The 19,725-nt window shown below is 61.8% G+C and overlaps 2 protein-coding genes across 10 annotated transcripts; one reads left to right on the top strand and one right to left on the bottom strand.

Moving 5' to 3' along the window:
- Positions 1 to 195: 195 nt before the first annotated feature.
- Leng1 (leukocyte receptor cluster member 1) lies at positions 196 to 4,642 on the top strand. Its single transcript, XM_004866722.4, has 4 exons — positions 196 to 500; positions 2,577 to 2,756; positions 3,129 to 3,379; positions 4,346 to 4,642. Exons 1-4 carry the CDS (start codon positions 369 to 371, stop codon positions 4,560 to 4,562), a joined length of 780 nt encoding a protein of 259 aa, XP_004866779.1. The 5' UTR covers positions 196 to 368; the 3' UTR covers positions 4,563 to 4,642.
- On the bottom strand, positions 4,600 to 16,696 carry Cnot3 (CCR4-NOT transcription complex subunit 3). Of its 9 annotated transcripts, none has more exons than XR_015447320.1 (18): positions 16,402 to 16,696; positions 12,786 to 12,855; positions 12,640 to 12,707; positions 12,354 to 12,428; positions 12,160 to 12,249; positions 11,803 to 11,931; positions 11,623 to 11,718; positions 10,562 to 10,784; positions 10,232 to 10,470; positions 10,071 to 10,127; positions 9,144 to 9,507; positions 8,920 to 9,043; positions 7,837 to 8,035; positions 6,919 to 7,018; positions 6,638 to 6,797; positions 6,200 to 6,328; positions 5,546 to 5,671; positions 4,600 to 4,945 (listed from the first exon to the last, which is right to left on the bottom strand). XR_015447320.1 is itself a non-coding variant. In XM_087200974.1 (18 exons), exons 2-18 carry the CDS (start codon positions 12,808 to 12,810, stop codon positions 4,847 to 4,849), a joined length of 2,307 nt encoding a protein of 768 aa, XP_087057100.1. In that variant the 5' UTR covers positions 12,811 to 12,855; positions 16,402 to 16,681; the 3' UTR covers positions 4,600 to 4,846. The 9 variants fall into 9 exon arrangements, 7 of the variants coding, with proteins under 7 accessions (XP_087057100.1, XP_087057098.1, XP_087057099.1 ...); XR_015447319.1 differs by having other exon boundaries at positions 6,638 to 6,836; positions 16,402 to 16,691; XM_087200974.1 differs by having other exon boundaries at positions 6,200 to 6,332; positions 16,402 to 16,681.
- Positions 16,697 to 19,725: the final 3,029 nt, after the last annotated feature.

Genomic DNA, 19,725 nt, shown 5'->3' with positions numbered 1-19,725 from the left:
CAGCCCTTTTTGGAATCTACACTAAGGCGCTTCTGTTGGGGACAAGCCAATCTGACCCAGTGGCTTCTGAGTAGACGGGAAGGGGTCATCTCAGCCAATCGGGGGCCGTATCTGGTGGCGTCTGGGCGGAGCCACTTGTGATTGACTCCGAAAGAACGGTTGCTAGGCGACAGCGCGCGCCTGCTCTGTGAATAGCTATGACGACGGGAGCTTCAACCAATCATCTTTCCTGGGAAAACCGGAGGGGGCGTGCTAATTAGCCCGGAACCAATCCGTGGCCGAGGCAAGGACAACAGGGGAGGGATATGTTTTCGCCATTCGGAAGCGCTTGAAGGCGGGCCTGCCAGTCTGTGGACGGCTACGGCGCCATGAACATCTTGCCCAAGAAGAGCTGGCACGTCCGGAACAAGGACAATGTTGCTCGCGTGCGCCGTGATGAGGCGCAGGCTCGGGAGGAGGAGAAGGAGCGTGAGCGGAAGGTGCTGCTCGCTGAGCAAGAGGTAAGATGCGACTCCCGGGAGCTTAGCTCCTGCGTCAGTCACTCCGGGGCCCGCAGCGGGCCGGAAGTGAGCGCTGCGCAGGCGCACTGTGGCCGCGTTTCGGAGGGAGTTCCTGGCGAACCCGGCCCCACCCCCACGACTCCTCCGTGGGCCTCGTCCCTGGGAACACCCAGGTCCCCTCGGATGTATTTCAGAAGTCTAGAGCTTAGCACGGAGCAGGAGCTTAATAAATACTCGTTTAGTTAATAAGTGAGCGTGTGCGTGGTCTCAGGAATTTCTGCTTAGTTTGCCTGCGCCGCCTGTTCATTTGAGCCCCTGCTGTGCGCTAGTTCCGGGCAGAGCCTGGATTTAGGAAATCCCTCCTGAGCTCCGCGTGCTCCTACATGGGCGCTGTCATCTCTCACAGACGTGAGACGGCTTCAGGGAGGAGGCGGTGGAGAAGGAAGAGTGGGACAGGACGGATTCCCCACACTGAGCCCGGACACACACGCACACCCGGGGCTTCCTTTCGTTTTTTCTTCTTTTGGAGACAAGGTCTTGATATAGGGGAAATAGATGTAACTCCCAAACACGCTATAAATCTGAAACGCGAGTTCGTGTTGTCTAAAATCGAAGAATGGGCCGGAGATTTAGCTCAGTGGTTCCAGCGCCTGCCTCATAAATGCAAGGTCCCTAGTTCAGTCCCCGGTACCAAAAACAAAAAACTAAAATCGAAGAATGAATTCTAGGAACGATGGTGGGTAAGAGTAGGAAAAATTTATTGACAGAAAGCCTCTAAGAGAGACAGAAGGGGGACCACAAAGTGGGTCACCCACTCACCCAACTTCTCAAAGGTGTTTTTTTTTTTTGTTTTGGGGTTTTTTTGGTACCAGGGCTCGAACTCGGGTCTTTGTGCTTGCGCAGCAGGCGGTGAAACCACTGAGCTAAATCCCCGGCCCCTGTCAAAGGTGTTTTATGGGACAAAGCCACGAGGTGAGGCGGGTTCAAGGTGGGACAAAACTATGCTCAATTAATAAAATTTTGACAAGTATCATAGCTTAGGTAATATTAATGGGGACCCAGTGGGGAAGCAAGTCACGCCGCAAGCATACAAGGAACGAGCTCAGGGATCTTTCTTGGAAGACCTTGGGCCCCCACCCAGGTGATTGATACCTAGAGTATCAGTCACTGCTATTCACCCTATGCTGGTGTGGTAGTTACAATGCTGGCCTGCAGTGAGTGTGTCTTGATTGTCCAGGTTGGCTCCTTGTGGGCTGGCCCTGTCTAACTGCCCACAAGATATCTAACTTACCTCTCTACAATAGTCTATGTAGTTCACACTGGCCTCGAACTCGTGGCAGATCTTCATGCCTCAGCCTCAGGAGTGCTGGGATTACAGGTGAGGCCACCTTCATTGGTTCATTTTGACTTTCAGTCCCTCAGTTAATCTGGTCCTCATCCAGGGCTGGAAAGTAGCCTGCGGTTTTTAAAATCACTTAACCCATTATTGTGTATAACGAAGATGAGGTAATAAAAAAAGGAACTCATGCTTGTCAGAAGAAATTGCTAATTGACTTGGACTCACACCTGGAGCTCAGATGGCCTGCTTGCAACACGGTTTAGCAGCCTTTATGTGCCACTTGGTTGTTTTGATGCTGCGGGTTGGACCCAGCGCCTTGCACGTGCCTAGCAGTTCTGCCACTGAGCTATACTTTGGGGCCTGCATTATTGGTTCAGTCCAGACAGGGAACCCCTCCGGTTCAAGCCAAGGATTTCCTCCCAGCCAGCCTTCTGTTTTGAGACTTGGTCTTGCTGTGTAGTTCAGACTGGCCTCAAACTCATGGTCGTCCTGCCTGCAGTTACAGGTGTGCGCCACCAGGGCTTGCAGCTTATCCTGACAACCCCGGTTTACCATTTGGAGACACCCCTTCTCTCCCGGCTGGGACAGGTGCCTCTTCCGGATCCAGAACCCCTCGTCCCCTCCTGGTGGCCCCCAGCCTGGTGGACTGCTGTACTGTCCAGTCAGTGACAAACTTAACACTTCCTTGAATCACTTTGAGGTTCTGAATGCTCTGTCTCTAACTCCCCTCCACCCAGGCCCGCACAGAACTGCTCCGGAAGAAAGCCAGGCAGCAGAATCCACTGCCCGCGCTCCAGGCAGCAGAGGCGGGAGCTCCAGGTTCCGGTCCCGTGGACCTGTTTCGGGAGCTGCTGGAGGAAGGAAAAGGGGCGGCCGGAGGAAACAAAGAGTACGAGGAAGAGAAGCAGCAGGAGAAAGTAAACTGGCCTCACCCGAGGGCAGGGCGGGATGCCCCCCCCCCAGTCCTCACCATGCCTAAGGGGTAGTGATGAAGATAAAGTGTGCACGCACCTGGCTGCTGCACTCCTGCACTCGCATGCCCTGTGAGAGGCTGCAGCCCTCTGCTCCCTGACATTCGAATCCGTGCCCTTCACCCCCCTGCTCTGGCATTTCCTGTCGGACTCTGAATTGGCCACTGGGCCCCTCATCCAGAGCCTGGGCCCTGGGGTCGTCCCCTCCTCTCCTTGCCCATTTTCCTTCCTGCGCCTGCACCTGGTTTCCGGTCCATGTCCCACGCTCCTGAGGGACTGAGAAGGCTGTGTCCCCTTCCTCTGTGTCTGCGCCCACAGGAGAGACAAGAGAAAGCCCTGGGCATCCTCACCTATCTGGGCCAGAGTGCAGCGGAGGCCCAGACGCAGCCACCCTGGTACCAGCTCCCCCCGAAGCGCGGGGCCCTCGAGCTGGGCCCAGGGCCAGATGAGAAGATGAAGAGTCGCCTGGACCCGTTGTGCGAGATGCAGAAGCATCTGGGGAGGAAGAGGAAGCACGGCCGAGAAGAAAGCAGCCTGGCCCGGAAGGGGAGGAAGGAGGGGCCCAAGGAGTAAGAGCCAAGACCCAGCCACAGCAGGCCAGGCTCGGCCATAGAGCAGGCAGTGCAGACAAGTGGTTCTCAGCCCGGGCCTGGACCCGAGCACGGCCACTGCCGACAGCTAATGCCACTGGCCCTGTGCCCACAGTTTGTTTTCATTTCTGATTCACTGTATGTCAACAGATAATCTGATTTCTTTTTTTTTGTTACCGGGGATCAAACTCCGAACTCAGGACCTTGCGATTGCAAGGCAGGCGGTGAAACCACTGAGCTAAATCCCCGACCCAAGAGATAAATCTACTTAAAAGGCTTTGAAGCCCTGTTTTAAAGAGTGTTGCTGGGTAGTGGTGCACACCTGTAGTCCCATCACTCAGGAGGCTGAGGCAGGAGGATCACTGAGAGTTCAGAGCCAGCCTGGACTATATAGCGAGACCCGGAAGAAAGAAAAAAAGTATAAAGGAGTCCTGAGACTAGAGTTTGAGAACTGCTGGGTTAGGAGAATAGAAGCAGGTTTACCCCCTGCACTGTTAGAGCCCTAAGTTAGAGGGTGATTCACGACTAGTCTACTACAGAAGGGGAAACAGCCAGGCATGGTGGCAGTGCACTTAGGACCCCAGTTCTTTGGGAGGCTGAGGCAGAAGACCACAAGTTTGAGCCCAGCTTTGGCAACTTTGTGACTGTCTCAAAATACTAGAACTTTTTAAGAAGGGCCAGAGGGCCAGGGATCTAGCTCAGTGGTTTCGCCATCTGCTGCGTAAGCACAAAGATCCAAGTTCGATCCCTGGTACCAAAAAGAAGGGCCAGGATGTAGCTCAGCATAAGGGCCCTGGGTTCAACCCCTAGTACCACAGAAAACGGGCGGGGAACCAGGGCGCTGCTGCTGTGACCTGCAGAACCAGTTACCTCAGAACTGGGGGGCCAGGTGGCTGGGGGGCCCTGGTCAGTGGCAGCTCCCTGCAGCCCCTTGCTCCCCCACAGGCCCCCATCACTGGACCGGCTCCGCGCTGAGCGTCTCCGGCGGGAAGCAGCAGAGCGGGCTCGGGCAGAGGCCCTGCTGGCCCGGGTCCAAGGCCGGGCACCCCAGGAGGACGACAAAGAGGAAGAGACAGATGATCGGCGCCGGCGGTACAACTCCCAGTTCAACCCCCAGCTGGCCCGGCGCCCCCGCTGGCAGGGTGCCCCTCTTTCGCAGTGACTCGAGGGGGTACAGGAGAGGCTGCTGCTGCCAGCCGTCATATAAAACTATTTATTCATAAATATTTTCCAAAATGAAAATAGGTTTACCAAAAAATGTCCCTCGCTGGGGAGGGGAGGAGGGGCAGCCCTCACCCCGGGCCCCAGGGTGGGGCTGAGGAAGAGGACCTTCTGGGCCCTCCCGGCTTCCTGGGGAGGGGTGCCTGGCCAGGGCCCCGGCTTCTGGGCGAGGCCCTCACCTGGGCAGGGGCGTCAGCATGCGGGGAGGTGGGTGGAGGGCCGGTGTCACTGGAGGTCCCGGTCCTCCAGGTAGCGGTACTCGAAGGTGAAGCCCTCCTTCTTCCGCTGGCCCCACTTCTCGTAGTCAAAGTAGATGTAGGTGCCCTGGCAGGGAGGAGGTGGTCAGTGAGGAGTGTGGAGGAGGCAGGGAGTGGCCTCCTGGATGGCACGCCCTGTGCTGCCCATGCCCGCCAGAGCAGGACAGCGTGGTCTGGGGCTCTGCAGGGCGGCGCTATTGCCAGGGCACTGCCCGGAAGCGCGGGGACTGCAGCAGCGCAGGGCAGGAAGCCTGTGGTCCAGGCTGAAGAGGGCTTGGGAAGGGACCTGGGCCCAGAGTGTGTGAAATGCTTCCAAGCAGCGGGCGGCCTGAAGGAGCGGGCAGGACAGGACAGGACAAGGCCACGAGGGGCTGGCAGCTGAGAATGTGTGGGGAAGGCGCCGGACATGCAACAGGGAGACTGAAGCAAGCAAAGCACCACACCCGTGATGCACACCACACCGTCAGTACTGGCGCGCTGTGAACTCACTCAGTCCTCTAACAACCGCACCAGGCTGTTGCCCTGTACAGACGGGGCTCACCGCCCAGGCGGGCAGGGGTGGGGGGGCCTGGGACCCAAAACCCTGCCAAGGGAGGCACTCGGCCACAGTGCAGAGGGGTGGCTTGGGGAGGCCTTGCTGGGGCCGGAGCTGGCTGAGGGGCCTCACCTGCTCGAACTCGTCGGTGATGGTCTTGGGCTCCTCGTGCCTCTGGAACCACATCATGTACTTGGTGTGGAACCGCCACGACTGCTTCTTCAGGGCCTTGGCCGCCAAGTACTGCGCCTTGGTGCCCTGCGGACCGACAAGAGCGGAGGGGATCAGGGGTGGGGTGGGCACCGGGTCGGGCTGCGGACAGCCCACGTGGGGACAGCATGGGGCACGGAACATACCCCTGTTGGCCAGAAGAAAAATGAGACAGGAGTGGAAATTGCTTTCAGAGAAGCTTTGCAAAGGAAGAGAAACTATGGCGCCATAAGCAGACGATGAGGAAACCATGTCAGGCGGGGAAGGGGCAGAGGATCTGGAGGCCCGCAGGGCTCAGGGAGGTGGAGGGCTCCCCAGAGGGCCCAGGCTGACGGGGCACTGGCGGCTGGGGAGCTGGGACCAACGGCAGAGCCAGCCTCTCCCCAGCTGGGGCAGCCTGACACCTGGGGCGGGCAGGGACCAAGACAGGGCGGGGTGGGCGGGGGCTGGGGCAGGGGAGGGGTGCGGTCCCGGGGCGCAGCGGGGCACCCACCTCGCCCCTCCAGCCCGAGGGGGGACGGCGGCAGTGGCGGCGGAGCCGGGGGGCCCGAGGCTGCCCCGGGGACCCTGCTGTACCTCCAGATAGTAGAAGATGAAGAAGAGCGTCTCGGTGGACAGGCGCTGGTAGAACTCCACGGTGTCCGAGTGTGGGGGCGGCATCTGGTGGTGGTAGGGGGGCGTCGGGCAGGGGTTCCGGGGGAGGTACTGCCTGTGGAGGGCGGGGGTCAGTGCCAGCTGCCTTGGGCTCCTGCCCGGCCTCGGCCTACTGAGCAGCGTCCCAAGCCAGGCTCAGGCTCCAGCTGCTTCTTCGTACTCGGCACCAAACTTGGGGAGTGTGGAACTACAACCCAGACCTCCTGTATGAGGTAGGTAGGGTCTTGCCAGGTAGCTCAGGCTGGTCTCAAACTGGCGACCCTCCTGACTCAGCCTCCCGAGCACCTGGGGTTGCAGGTGTGTCACCACGCCGCAGTCAGAGGACCTGGGAACCCACCCCCAGCCGTGGCCCCCGCTCACCGGATGCGCTCAGAGTCGGAGGGGTGGGGCATGTGGTGCCAGGCGGCCTCCTCCATGACCTGCTGGTACAGTTGCTCCTTGGTGAGGGGCACCGGCCCCAGTGGGCACACACCCAGCGACAGCGGGATGTTCACCTCCGACAGCTGCAGGGCTGGCTGGGCTGAGGCAGGGGGCGCCGAGGTGCCGCTCAGGATGATGTCTGGGGAGGGGAGGGGAGGCCATGGTGGGGCCGGGCAGGCCTCGCCCTCCCTGCCTGCCCCGCCTCCCCACAGGCCCCTCACCTCGCTCGGTCAGGTGTAACGCGGGCACAGGGTCCTCGATGCCCGAGCTGATGGCTGCCCGCTCCGCCATGGACTTCAGGGAGCTCAGGGGCTCGGGGGCCTGGGAGGAAGGGCAGTAGCTGAGGCCAGCGAGCCCAGCTATGGGCCCCAAGCTCCACTCCAGCTCAGAAAAGCCTGGTGGCTGTGGGAAGCCCGCTGTGGACTCTAGAGGAGCTCATGACACACCTGGAGGTGCAGAAGCCCAGGACGGCAGGGTACCCCTCCTCCTGGAAGGCCCCTCTGGAGTGCCCTGGCGAGTAAGGGCTCTCTGGGGGCTGCGGTGACACTGACCCCTCGGGACACCAGGCCGGGCCTCACCCTCACCCATCAGGGCAGTGTCCGATCTGAGCCCTGCACATCCACACCCCTGGGATGCTCACGGTCTCCCCACCCAGCCCAGGATGCCTCTGAAAGGCAGCGCTTTCCCCTTCCCAGACGCACACACACCCCGTCCGTCACCCGCCTCTCCTAGGCTGCCCTACAGCGCCTGCAGAATCCATGCGGCCAGTGTAGCCTCGGTCCCTGCTCTGCGGACAGGACAGCCCCTGTGGCCCGGTGGTCACGCTCAGCCACCTGACAATGCCCAGCCAAGAGCCAGGCTGCCTTCAGCCGGCACAGAGTGGCCCGAGTCCTGGACTGCAAGGCCCTGAGCAGGGGCTGCCTGGAAATGGGCCCCGAGGAGCAGAGGCGGCGCACGTGCAAGGACAGGAGGACAGAGCCCAGGAAGAGCCCTCGAGCTGCACGGCCAGCCGGAGAAGGAAAAGCCCAAGGCGATGCAGGGAAAGCCCAGAGAGCCCAAGGGGCAGAGCCACAGCCGGGGGTGGGGGGGCAGAGGGGCCGTGGCAGGCAGATGCCGCAGCTGGGCACTGGGGTGCTCACCTTGATCTCGGGGGCGCTGCTGAACTGCGGGGGCCCGTTGAGCAGGGCACCGGCCGCCTTGGCCTCACTGAAGCTGGGCGTGGGAGAGCTGGGGGGGTTCACGGGCAGCGGCACCAGGAGGCTGGGGCCCCCAGAGTTGTTCCCTGAGCCGGGGGCCACACCCCCAGCCCCCGTTGGGGCGGCTGCACTAGGCTCCTTCCTGGGGAAGAGAGGGGAGGGGGAGGCTCAGAGGAAGGCAACGAGGGAGGCAGCATGGGGGCTGCAGAGCGGCTCTGAGGGGCGTGGAGGTGGGGACCGGGGACACAGAGCCTCAGGTGCTCCAACAGCCGCAGACCGACGAATGGAGGCCAGCTGCGCACGGCGGGCACGCCGGTGATCCCAGCACTCAGGAGGCCGCGGCAGGAGGATCCCTGTGAGTTTGAGGCCAGCCTGGGCTGCAGTGAGTTTAAAATCAGCCTGAACTACATAGCGAGACCCAGTCTCAAACAACAAATAAAACAAAACAAAACAAAAGGACACAGCATGGTTACAGAGGTATGGAGCAAATGTTCCAATCACAAAACAAGCAGCCTTGGGCAGGGAGGGCTGGGGCGAGGGACAATGGGCCGAGGGTCTTTCCTCCAGCACAGACAGTGGGCCAGTGGGGTTTCTGGCCCAAGGTCTGGGGCGGCTGCAGACAGCTCCTTTGGGAAGCAGAGCAAGGGCCCCTCCAGGGGTGCTAAGAAGTCCCGACTGGAGGACATGATTCAGGACAGTGGTGGCGGACCTACGGCACGCATGCTGCAGCGAGCTTGTCATCACTGACACCCTAAGAGGATCCCTCTGCTGTTTAGGGTGCTCTCAAGGACAAGGCAAGCCAGGCACGGTGCTACAGGCCTGTGATCCCAGCACTCACTCAATAGGCTGAGGCAGGAGGATCCTAAGTTCGAGGCCAGCCTGAGCTACATAGTGAAACCCTGACCCAAAGGCAAGGCTGGAGGCAGATGTGCACCTGCCCCAGGTGGAAGGAAATGGGGACAGGACATCAGTCCAGGTGGAAGCCCACCCAGCAGGATGGGCCTGCACCTGCTGCCAGACACTCACGCAGTGCTGGGAGGCGGGTTGTGCGGGCCTGAAGGGGGGCCCAGGGCCTGGCTGCTGGCGCTGCTGCCCCCGCTGCTGCTGAGGGCCACCTCTGCGGGGCTGTCTGCCACGACGGAGCTGTAACCTAGGGAGGGCAGGGCGAGTGGCAGGCTGTGGGCCACCCCGGCCCTGCCCGAGGCCCGACCTCCCACTGACCTCCCACTGCCGAGCCCCAGCCCACTTACTGGTGGCGCCGTTCTGCTTGCCAGCCCCTCCGCCCGCACCACTGTTACTGCTGCCGCCCGCCCCTCCGGCGCTGCCACTCGCGGCACCAGGCTGGGCGCTGGGGGGCCGGGGCTGGGCGGGGCTGGGCCCGGGGGTGGGCGGGGCCACAGCCTGGGCGTAGGGAGCAGGGGTGCTGGGGGCTGGGCTGGCCTTGGGGCCCAGGGCACTTGGCGGTGCTGCCGGGGTGGGGGCCCCATTGCTGCCAGGGGCAGCACTCAAGGCAGAGGTGGCAGGTGGGGGCCCCGAGGGGTAGGGAGGCGGCACGGCTGGGGGCTGGGGGTGCTGGCTGCTGTGGACAGGCTTGGAGCCATTTTTGGCTGGAGACTGCAAGGAGAAAACATAAATCAGAGCGGGGTGGGCAGGGGGTCCCAGGCCTGCGCATGCCGAGGGCCACCCAGGGACCGGACACCGATGCCAGGTGTCTCCACCCCGCCCTGACCAGGGCTTAGCTGGGGGACACAGACAGCAGTCAGTGCTCTGGCTGTCCCTAAGGGTCACTGAAGCCCCTCCAGCAAGTGGCTGCCGGCGTCCCCAGGGCGCGTGGCTGAGGGAACTCGGCTGCTGCACCCACATGCCCCAGACTCTCCGCCGTGCCGGGTCTGTCTCAGCCTCTGCCCTCGGGGCAAACAGCTCTTCCTCACACGCCCGCCCATGCTGGGAGGCAGCAGCAGGGGGTACAGGGCTCACTGGGGGCCGAGGGACTGGAGAAGTGCTGCCCACCCACCCAGGACCGCACTGTGCCCGGTCCCGGCCCATGGCTTGGCTTTCCTGGCCCCTTCGGAGCTGGTCCAGAGCCCGAGGCCAAGGGCCCACAGGTGCAGGGCGCCTCACCTCTGAGCCCAGCACCAACAAGCAAGCAACAGGCCTGCCAGCTGCTGCAGACCCACCTGGCTGACCTCACTGTCGGTGGAGCGGCCCCTCTTCTTATCATCTTCAGAGTTCTCCTGTGACGAGGAACAGAGTCAGAGAGCGGCCACGCCCCAGTTCTGCAGGCAAACCCTGTACCGGCCGCTGCTGCCCCACACCGGGGACCCAGTGTGGCCCAAACCTTCGCAGGGCACCAGGTCCCCTGCTGGCTCCTCCGTAGGTCCAGGAGGCCCAGGAGGCCCCAGCTGGCCCAGAGCCAGACCCTGCTGCCGCAGTGCAGACCGTCCTCACCGTGGTGCAGTTGGCTGGGCTGGGCGGGATGGGAGAGCTGGAGGTGGTGGACGTGGGCGTGCTGCTGGACTGATTGAAGATCTCGTCCTCCATGTGGCTGTGGCTGGGGGGGGAGGTGGCGACCAGCGCCTGTGCTGTGGGGGCGGGGGGGGGCGTGCTCAGAGGGGGCCTCAGCCCCTGGCCCACCCGCTGCGCAGTGAGGGGTGGCCCAGGGCCTCACGAATGTCCTCGAGGTCCAGGTCATCGTAGAGAAACTCATTCTCCTCGAAGTCAGGGTCCTGAGAGGAGTCGACGTAGTACTCGACGTCATCCTTGATCTTGCGGATGGCGTCCACGAGGATGGAGTCGTTGTCCAGCATGCGCAGGATGGTCTCCAGCATGCGCACGTGGTAGCGGTGCTTCTCGATGTGACGCTTCAGGCCCTCAATCCGGTCCTGCTTCTGCTGGCGAGCCCAGGGCCAGGCTCAGGGGCAGCAGAGTGCCTGTCCGGCCCCCCTGCCCCACAGAGCCCGTCCTCAGTCCCCAGTCCCCACGGCGACCAAGCTGAGGCTCCCGACATCTCGGGGGTCCCGTCACTGCCTCCGCAGATCATCAGCTCTGCAGATCCCGGAAAGCTGTGAAAGACCCAGGGCTCTATGCCACCCCACTCAGCCTATCTGCACCTCACCTGACACGGACCGCCCCCTGCTCTGACCTCCTCCCGGGGTCCCCCCACCCGTCCTGCTGCAAGAGTAACAGTGACAGTCCCCGGCTACTTACAGCCACAGTACTGTCACCGCGGCTCACACCCAGGCATCACCCACAAGAGCCCAGAGTCAGAAGCCTAGCTGCTGCCCAATCTGAGGCCCCACTGCCCTTCCCTATCTGACACCTCAGCCTCAGCCGCAGTCCCTCCTCTCTGCAGGGACCCACTGTCCTGTCGTCCCTCCGAGTCCCGCACCTCCGGCTGACACGGACTCCCGCTCAGTCTCCCTGCTAGCTCCCTGGGGACCCCAGCAAGCAGTCTGCACACTCTGACTTGCACCCTGCTCCTGCAGGCAAGGGACCACAGACCCCGACCACGCCACTCCGCCCATGTTGCCCTCTCCTGGGAACCTTGGGCACTCCAGGCACTGTGCAGCCCCCTGGCCCGGCTGTCCCTCCCCTCACGAGCTCTGGGCCCACTGAATCAAGTTCCTCTTTAAGCGCTCCGCCCGCCTTCTGCTGGCCGCCTGGCCTGCGCAGACTCGGCCCACCTCTGCTTCCAGCCCGGGCCGCCCCCTGCAGGCAGCCCCCACTCACATCCTTGTCACCCTTCTTCTTGCGTGTCTGCACTGACAGAGACTCCACCTCGCTCTCAAACTGGTCCACCTGCATGTTTAGGGTGTCGATGGTGTTCTGGGGTGGGGAGAAGAGGTGGTTAGCCAGGGCTGGCGCATGCTGGGCCGGGCCCCAGCGCAGCCCCTCAGCGGCCCCGCTCACCGTGAGCCACTGGCCAACCTCTTCCTTCTCCTTCTGGGCAGGGTCCACCTTCTGCGCCAGACCCAGGCCCTCCTTGCTGTAAGCTTTGGTCTTGGTCTCTCGCTCCACAACTTTGAACCGTTCCATTTGCTGTGGAGAGTGCAGTTGGCAGGGGGCTCTTGAAGGCGGGAAAGGAGCTGACTAAGGGCCAGTGACACTCAAACCTGAGCCTCGGGGACCCCCACCCCCGCCCTGGGCCATTGCCCCTGCCCTTGCTCCTCCTGGGACCTCCTGGGTCTGGCTGGTCCGCTGCCCCCCGGGTTCCAGGGACACATACGGCCACCGCCAAGCCTCCCAGCCCCGGCTCTGGGCTCCTACCGTCTCGATGAGTTTTCGGTTGTCTATGAGCTGCCGCTTGTCCTTGATCTCATTGGAGGCGACCCATGTCTTGATCTGGTCCCTCAGCCTCTGCAGATGAGAGAGAGACATCAGCCCCTCGGCCCTGGGAACTGGGCCCTGGCCTTCTCCCCGACTTCCCCACAGGACACAGGAGGCCAGCCCCAGGCCCTCACTTGTAGCTTCTTAATCTCCTTCTTCAGGTCAGCCTCATACTTCTCCTTCTGGTTCGCATTGGCTGCATTGTGGAGCTGAGGATGGAGAATTTAGCAGTCAGTGTGGGAGTGGCTGCCTGGACCCCTTCCTCTTCCCTGGGCTGGGAGTCAGGGACCCCCACCCACCCCACCCATCTTAGAGATACTTCGCACAGGTCCTCAGCACAAACCCTTCTCCCAGGTCAACCCCTGACCTCTTCCGGTGCTTTCCCCAGACACCCAGACTTTTAGGCCGCCTGCCCCGTACCTTCTGCCAAATGTCCTCAAACTGCTCCACGCCCTCGGACACCTTCTTCAGGCAGCGATCAATCTCACCTGGCGGGGAAGGAGGCAGGCTGTTAGGGCCCCGAGACTCCGGAGGAGAGCAGGGCCGCACGCGGGCAGCACCCGTACCTTGGAGTTTGCGCTTGTCCGCCATCTTCCTGCCCTACGGACGCGCTCTCTTCATACTCTCCTGGGGACACTGCGGGGACGGGAGGGGAGGGGAGAGGCAGGCGAGGCGTTACCAACTCTCCAGTTGTTCCGGACCTGGGGCGGCGCAGGTGGGAGGGACCAGGACCAGGAGGGTGCTGGGTTTCCAAGGAAAGACCGGTGGAGTCTTCGAGTGGGCCTCCCACCCAGGAAGTGGGAAGCTCCTAGAATACGCCGCCTCTTTTCCCCAGTCCACACTCAAAGGAATTTTCAGAGCGGGGCCAGTCACACGGTCACTTCAGACACGGCAGGAGAAGCCGGCACCGGTACCTCACAGACACCGCGCGCGTTCACACATGTGAGCTGGGGAGGTGGAAGAGGGCGACAAGCACTGCCCAGGGCCATGGAGGGCTGGACCCACTGCGGCCAGGTGGGCCCCAACCGGAGGGCCAGGGCCTCCAAGTCTATGCACAACAGAATCCTCGACCCAAAAGGATCGCACTCCCACCCCCGAGCCCGGCTGCAGGAGGGTTGGAGATGGGTGGCCGGAGGCAGTCTTCCGGGAGGACCAGGGGAAGACAGAAATCTTTCAAAGACAAGAGGCTGGAAAGGTACCTTAGCTGGGAGCTGCACACGTGAGACAATTCCGTATCAAATGTACTGGCAAGTTACACTCACTCAGAGAAACCTAAGCTATAGGGCAGGCACCCAAAACATCTCTGCCCTGAAGGAAGCTGTACGCAGCCTAGAGGACTGCGGTCAAGGGAAGCCACCCCACCAGGCCTGACACTGTGAGCAGGGAACCTAGCAAGGGGCTGGGCTGTGCGGAGGGCTTGGGCTGCGGGCAGAAGCTGCACCCCGAAAAGCAGGGTTCTGCGACCTGGGGGCTTCCACTGCCCCCGGGCAGGTGCCCAGGCTAGCCCCCACCACAAAGCAGAGACCGCCCACACGCAAGACTCAGACCCTTAACAGACAAACCAAGGTGACCCTTGCAGACGAGGAGGGGACCCCTGAAGAGAACCACTGTGATCCACAAAACACGGCCACTGCTCACGCTCGAGATGCAGAAGCTGAGATTTTCCGGCTCACTGTAACTTCTTACTAACAGCCACGTGGGGCTGGGTAGGAGGCTTCGGGACAGGAGGCCTGGGAGGAACAGGTCCCTGTTCTGGGTGGAAGCAGGTAGGCAGGGCTGGTATAAGACTCAGGGGCTCAGCCTTCCTCAGCAAACGGCCCATCAAGACAAAGACCAGTGCCCTCAGCCCAGGCAGCTGGCACATCACACATGGGCGCCTCCAGGGGGCACAGCAAGCAGTGAAGGACCCAGGAGACAGTTCCACAGTGGACTCCAAATGGCTGGGGCGGCCACCTCTGAGGCGGGGAGCTCAGCCAGGGACCTGGACACCAGCATGAGGGGTACAGGGACCTGGCCAACAAAGAAAGCCTCTTCCCACAGCAGGGACAGAGCTCACCCTCCCTCTCTCCCCAAGAGCCCGACAGAGAGCCCCTGGCAGGCACTCCAGCCCAGAACACGGCCCTCAGGCTGCGCCCCTGAACCCAGCACTCTACACTCGGGATGATGCCTCAGCAAGCCCCCTCCCCGCAGGAACTGGGACCCCAGCACTGGGGAGGAGGCGAGTGTCCTGTGGCAGCAAGAACTCTCGAAGGAGTCAGGCCCAAGGTGCCACAGAAGAGGAAGGTCCTGGGGCGACACTCCAGATACCAAAGTGGGCATAGCTTGACCAGCAAGGAGCATCCTGGTGGGAAACACAACAGCTCCACAGAGAAGGATGAGTGCCGCGGGGACCTGGTGCCTCAGCCGCAGTGGAGGCAACAGCGCCTGCTCCATCACGCCCCACACGGAGAGGGCACCGGTACCTCAGACCCCGGCAGAGGCAGGGGAAGGAGGCCGGCGCTGCACCAAGGAAGAGCCCATGGGCCTAGAACCCCACCAGGCCCCTCCTGGGGAAGTAACCACTGCAAGGCCTCTAGAGGCAGGCAGGGCCTCCACAGAAGCAAGTGTGCTTGGACAGCAAGGGGGCCCACCCAGCACAGAGATCGGGGACCCCTGGCCCAGGAGGCTCTGCCATGAGGACCTGTGTTCAAGAAGGAGGCACACTAAAGGGGCAGGTGTCTGAGCAGCACATCAACCCCACAGAGCCAGCGCCAGCAAAGAGCCTGCAGAGCTTCACGTCAGGGGACAGGAGCCTGAGCACAGACTCAGTGAGGGAGACCAGGCTTGGGCCCTCACACTGGGGCAGTCTTGTGCGCACACAGGGTCCTGGACTGTGGTAGCGGCTCATGCTCTTCGCAGGGAGCTTGGGAGCACTGTGGGACGTGGAGCCTTGATGTCCGGGAGGCTGCCAGCGCTGCCACACAGAGGACTCACAGTTCCAGGAGGAGCATGGGTCAGGACCTGGGTAGGCCCAACACCAAGCTGGGGGCTGCGAACCCCACCCTGGAAAGTTACACTCTAGGGAAGGGGACTAGGGTGAGGTCCCCCCGCCCCGAGTCTCAGGCACCCTGCACGAGCCACAAGAAGCCTTCGCCTTAGTCTCACATGGTGACAAATCACAAGAAAGATGGTGAGGGGCCGGGGATTTAGCTCAGTGGCTTTGCCACCTGCTGCGCAAGCGAAAGGACCCAAGTTCGATCCCTGATACCAAAAAAAAAAATAGAGGGTGAGAGGCATTAGTCAGGGTCCCCCACCCCAAGGGGGTCCCCAACCTCGGTGGGGACACACACAGCGGGGATGGGACACCTGGAACCCAGGTGGGATGCCAACGCAGACACCAAAGCAGACAGAAACCTTAGCCCTCGGGGCACCAACACTACACAAGTGGGTTGTCGCCCCAGCAGGACCCCCGAGAAAAGGTCCTCTTCAGCCTGGGAAGCCTCACATCCCAAAGGGTGCAGGTGGGGGACGGAGGACAGGTGCAGGCCCTGGCGTCTCAGTGATGGGTCGGTCACACATCCACAGGGGGGCTCTGACAGCGCCACCAACAGGCGCAGGGCTCTGGGCACGGCGACACCTCAGAGAAGGGGTGGAAGTGAGTGGGGGTACGCACTGAGACGCCGGGAGGCGACAGCCGGTGTGGTGCGGGGTCAGCGGGAAGGAGTCCGGGAAACGCTTAGCGCGGGAGGCTAACCCGGGAGGTGACAGCCCGGGTACCTAGGGACAGCTGGCACTTAGCACGAGCACTGCCCACCGCGGAGCTCAGCATCACCAAGCGGTGGGGCCCAGCGGTCTCCAGGACACCCGGGAGACACAGCCCCGGATCCTGACACCGCCAGAAAGCCCACGCCCGCCGGGAGCCGGGAGCTGACCGGAAGCGGGCGGCGGCGGCAGAAACTTTGGCGGCGGCACCAACTCGTAGCGGCGCGGGTTCGCGCGGCACCGATCGAGGCGGGCAGGCAGCCGGGCCGGGAGGGGGCGGCACCCGCGGGCTGCGGTACGGGCTGCGGGCGCGGGGACGCGGGGCGCGGGAGCGCGGCGGCGAGGGCAGGGCGGAGAGGCCGGGTCGCGACGGGCGGCGGCGGCGGCGGCGGCGGCGGGGGAGGGGAAGGGGTCCGGCCCAGTCGAGCCTGACGCTCTCACCACAGGAGCTGGCGCCGCCGCTGAGGAGCTATCGCGACAGGCGGGGGAGGCGAACGCCCGCCGCCTTTTTCTCGCGCCCCGGACCTTTGAGCGCTGTCGCGATAACGGCGCGAAGCGGAAGTGGGGTAGGGGGAGTGGGCCCAGGGTTGTTCTGACGACGGGGGTCTGGACTCAAGGGAGGCAGCGGCGTCGGCCGATGGCTCCGCGGAAGCTGACCGGGCCCGGTCCAAGATGGCGGCGGCGGAGGAGGCCTCCCCTCCTCTCTTCTCGTCTCTGGCGCCGGCCCGCCCCCGAGCCCCGAATATAGGCCCATCATTGCTCCTGCCTCACGTCGCTCTTAATCGGAGGACGCATCTTATTGGCTCTTGGTAGGGATGTGGCCGACCCCCTCCCGTGTATTGGGTAATAGCTACAAGGCGCAGCGTTCGATTGGCCTGCCGCACAGCCTGCTAGGATTGGCTCAGGTTTTCTTTCCCGCTACACCTCCTCCTCCCGCCTCGGGGCACAACACGCCAGCGCGAGGACCTGCATGTCAATCAGGAGGGCTATGTGGTGCTGATTGGATGTACCCGCCCCCCTCTCCTAAAGCAATTGGTCAGAGGGAGGAGCTAGGCTGATCAGGGGCGGGAAGTCGTCCGTCAAGTTTGGAGCCGTTTTTAATTGGTCACGAATATTCTTCTTCTCTGAAACCATTGGTTGGTCCTGAAAATGAGTGGGGAAAGCGGGGGAAGGCAAGGAGAGTCGGTTAGAGGCGGTGTATCTAAAGAGAGACGGACAGCCGGGGATTTAGCTCAGTGTTGCTACCGCCTGCCTCGCAAGCGCAAGGCTCCGAGTTTGATCCCCGGTACCCCCCCCTAAAAAAAGAGACGGACAGCTGCCGTCAAAGTAGGGGGGCGACATTTGCCAATCAAAACAGCCACGGGGCCAAGGGGGCGGAGCTGGGCGGCAAGGACCACCCCTTTCCCTTCTCTGGCCCTGACTGGTGTAGTTCATCTCAACTTGGCTAATAGCGCAGCGAGGGGCGGCACCTGCGCGTAGAGCGTGCGACCGAGGCTGCAGACTCCAGGTGCCGGCTGCGGAGTACCTAGTGGGTCGCCCGCGCCCCTGCCCGGGTAGGCGCGTCCCACCTCTGAGCTGTTTTCTTTCTCCAAGCGCCTCTGCTTGGCACTTCTCTGAACCTCAGAATTTGCCGAAGGAAAGAAGGGAGGCAGGCACCAGAGACAGCGCCCCCAAGTCCCGGGCACCGCGCAGAGTAGAGTTGCTTGGGGAGCTCTAGGCGTGTAGTGTCCCGCCGCGCCCCCAGGACCTGGGACAGCCCACTCGTCCCCGTCTGCGCTCCCTGACCTCCCGGACCGAGCGCTGCTGTGAGCCCTGTTCCCTCAGATTCGCTTTTGCGGGTATACTGTCATTTCCTATTTACTTGGGTCCCCCATATGGATTTTAGCACTCAGTAGGCGCTTGCCGAAGAAAAGAGGAGTGAATGTGAGCAATGATTTCTGGGGCACTGCGCGTGCCCGAACTGGGAGCCACTTGTCCAGGGTCATGCAGTGGAAGCCAGATTTGTCCCCCTCCTCTAAGTGGAGGAAAATAAGGCAAATGTAAGATTGAAGCAAGCTTGAGACTTACGAGCCACTCAGAATCACAAGGCAGCCAGAGATGGTGCACACCTGTGATCACAGCACTCAGGAGGCTGAGGCAGGAGGATTTCAATTTCAAAGCCAACCTGGGCTATGTTAAGAGGCCATATCTCAGGAATAAAAGAAAAAAAGTAAACAGATTCAGGAGCCCCAACAAGCTCCCAGGTGTGCTAATGGTCCATACTTCACACTTGGAGCTCCAAGGGCGCAAGGTGGAGTTCTCAGGTGTGCATTCATGGTAGAATCACCTGGGAAGCTTAAAACAGATGGGGTCAGGGATGTAGCTCAGTGGTTCCCACCACCTGCCTCGCAAGTGCAAGGTCCCGAGTTCAATCCCCGGTACCAAAACAAAAACAACAGACGCCCAGGCACCACTACACTAACTCCCTCTGCTGGGGCGGGCTGGGCATCAGTGACCTTTGGAGGTTCAGCCAGTGTGCGGCTTACCTAAGAGCTGCCTGCAGCACAGATTTTCTAGGGCGCTGGTCCTCAGTGTGCCCTGGGTCAGCAGTGCACATCACCCAGGGGTGTCTGACTCGAACCCCATCCTAACCAATCAGGATCCAACTAGGCCCAGCAACTTTTAACAAACCTTCCAGGTAGTCCTGGAACACTGAGTTGTTGGAAACAGGGTCTTGCTCATTTAAACCATGTGAGTCTGGCCATTGTCCTTCCCCTATCTCCAAAAAAACCTGCCTAGGCCGGGGATTTAGCTCAGTGGTTCTGCCACCTGCCTCACAAGAGCAAGGTCCCAAGTTCGATCCCCGGTTCCAAAAAAAAAAAAAAGAAAAAAACCTGCCTAGCCTGGAGACAGCTCTTGGCCCAAACTGCTCTTCTAAATGAAAGCCAGAGCATTCTCAGCTTGGGGGCTCTTCTCCCAGTTTCCCTGATGGCTGGGAGAAACGGCCCCTCTGGGTCCCTTGGTGACTGAACCAAACCTCGACTCTAGGTAAACTTTTCATCCTCCACTCCACCCTGTCACTCACTGTGACAATCACAGCTCCCTAGGCCACCCCACTGCAGGAGTCAGCCCACAAGTTTGTCCCGACCAGGGGTGAATGAGGATTCAAGACACAAGACACAAAGATAATTTGGAAGAGGAGACCAGGGGACTCCTGCCTCTAGTGGATGGAGAGCCCCAAACAGTCTGAACAGACTCGGGGACCGAGAACACATCCCTGGGCAAATAAGCAGAGGAACCAAAGCGCTCACTTTCAAACAGCATGGACCTTAGGCTGGGCAGAACCTCCAGGGTGCAGTCTCTGAGGGTGGACGAGAGGCTGAGGTCCAGAGGCAGAGCCCTGAGCTGTGGGAGGGGCTGGGGTCCAGGGACTCCGAGCAGTAGTGACCGTTGCAGGCCCAGAGAAGCGAACAGAAAGAGCGAGATCTCAAAGACAGAATCTGGGAAGTGAGTGAGACCCCCTCTCAGATAACTGAGAAGCCTTGAGCAGGGCGTGGTGGTGCCCACCTGTGATCCCAGCCCTGGGGGGCTGAGGCAGGAGGGTCGCCAGTTGAACACCAGCCTGGGCTTCATCCGGCCTGAACCACATAGTAAGACCCTGTCTCAAAAGATGAAACCCTTGACCCCCTGCCGAGCCCAGTTCTGCCCTTCCGTAAGCTTTGCGGGGGTCACCTTGGTGTCATGACACCTCCCAGAGGGCCACACTGCTCCCTCAGGGGGACGCCG

This window comes from Heterocephalus glaber, unplaced genomic scaffold (genome assembly GCF_053883595.1).
Source record: "Heterocephalus glaber isolate CG9 unplaced genomic scaffold, H.glaber_assembly_v1.0 deba00001745, whole genome shotgun sequence".
Classification (NCBI taxonomy): Eukaryota; Metazoa; Chordata; class Mammalia; order Rodentia; family Bathyergidae; genus Heterocephalus; species Heterocephalus glaber.
This window is presented reverse-complemented; position numbering and strand designations above follow the sequence as displayed.

Excerpts from the sequence above, each read along its gene's own strand:
- Leng1 (XM_004866722.4), top strand. The coding sequence starts at position 369 with ATGAACATCTTGCCCAAGAAGAGCTGGCACGTCCGGAACAAGGACAAT. Across the intron at positions 501-2,576 it reads TGCTGCTCGCTGAGCAAGAG|GCCCGCACAGAACTGCTCCG; the intron begins GTAAGATGCGAC and ends CCCTCCACCCAG. Across the intron at positions 3,380-4,345 it reads AGGAAGGAGGGGCCCAAGGA|GCCCCCATCACTGGACCGGC; the intron begins GTAAGAGCCAAG and ends GCTCCCCCACAG.
- Cnot3 (XM_087200972.1), bottom strand. The coding sequence starts at position 12,810 with ATGGCGGACAAGCGCAAACTCCAAG. Across the intron at positions 9,044-9,143 it reads CAAGCAGAACGGCGCCACCA|GTTACAGCTCCGTCGTGGCA; the intron begins GTAAGTGGGCTG and ends TGCCCTCCCTAG. Across the intron at positions 6,333-6,637 it reads TCCGACTCTGAGCGCATCCG|GCAGTACCTCCCCCGGAACC; the intron begins GTGAGCGGGGGC and ends CGCCCTCCACAG.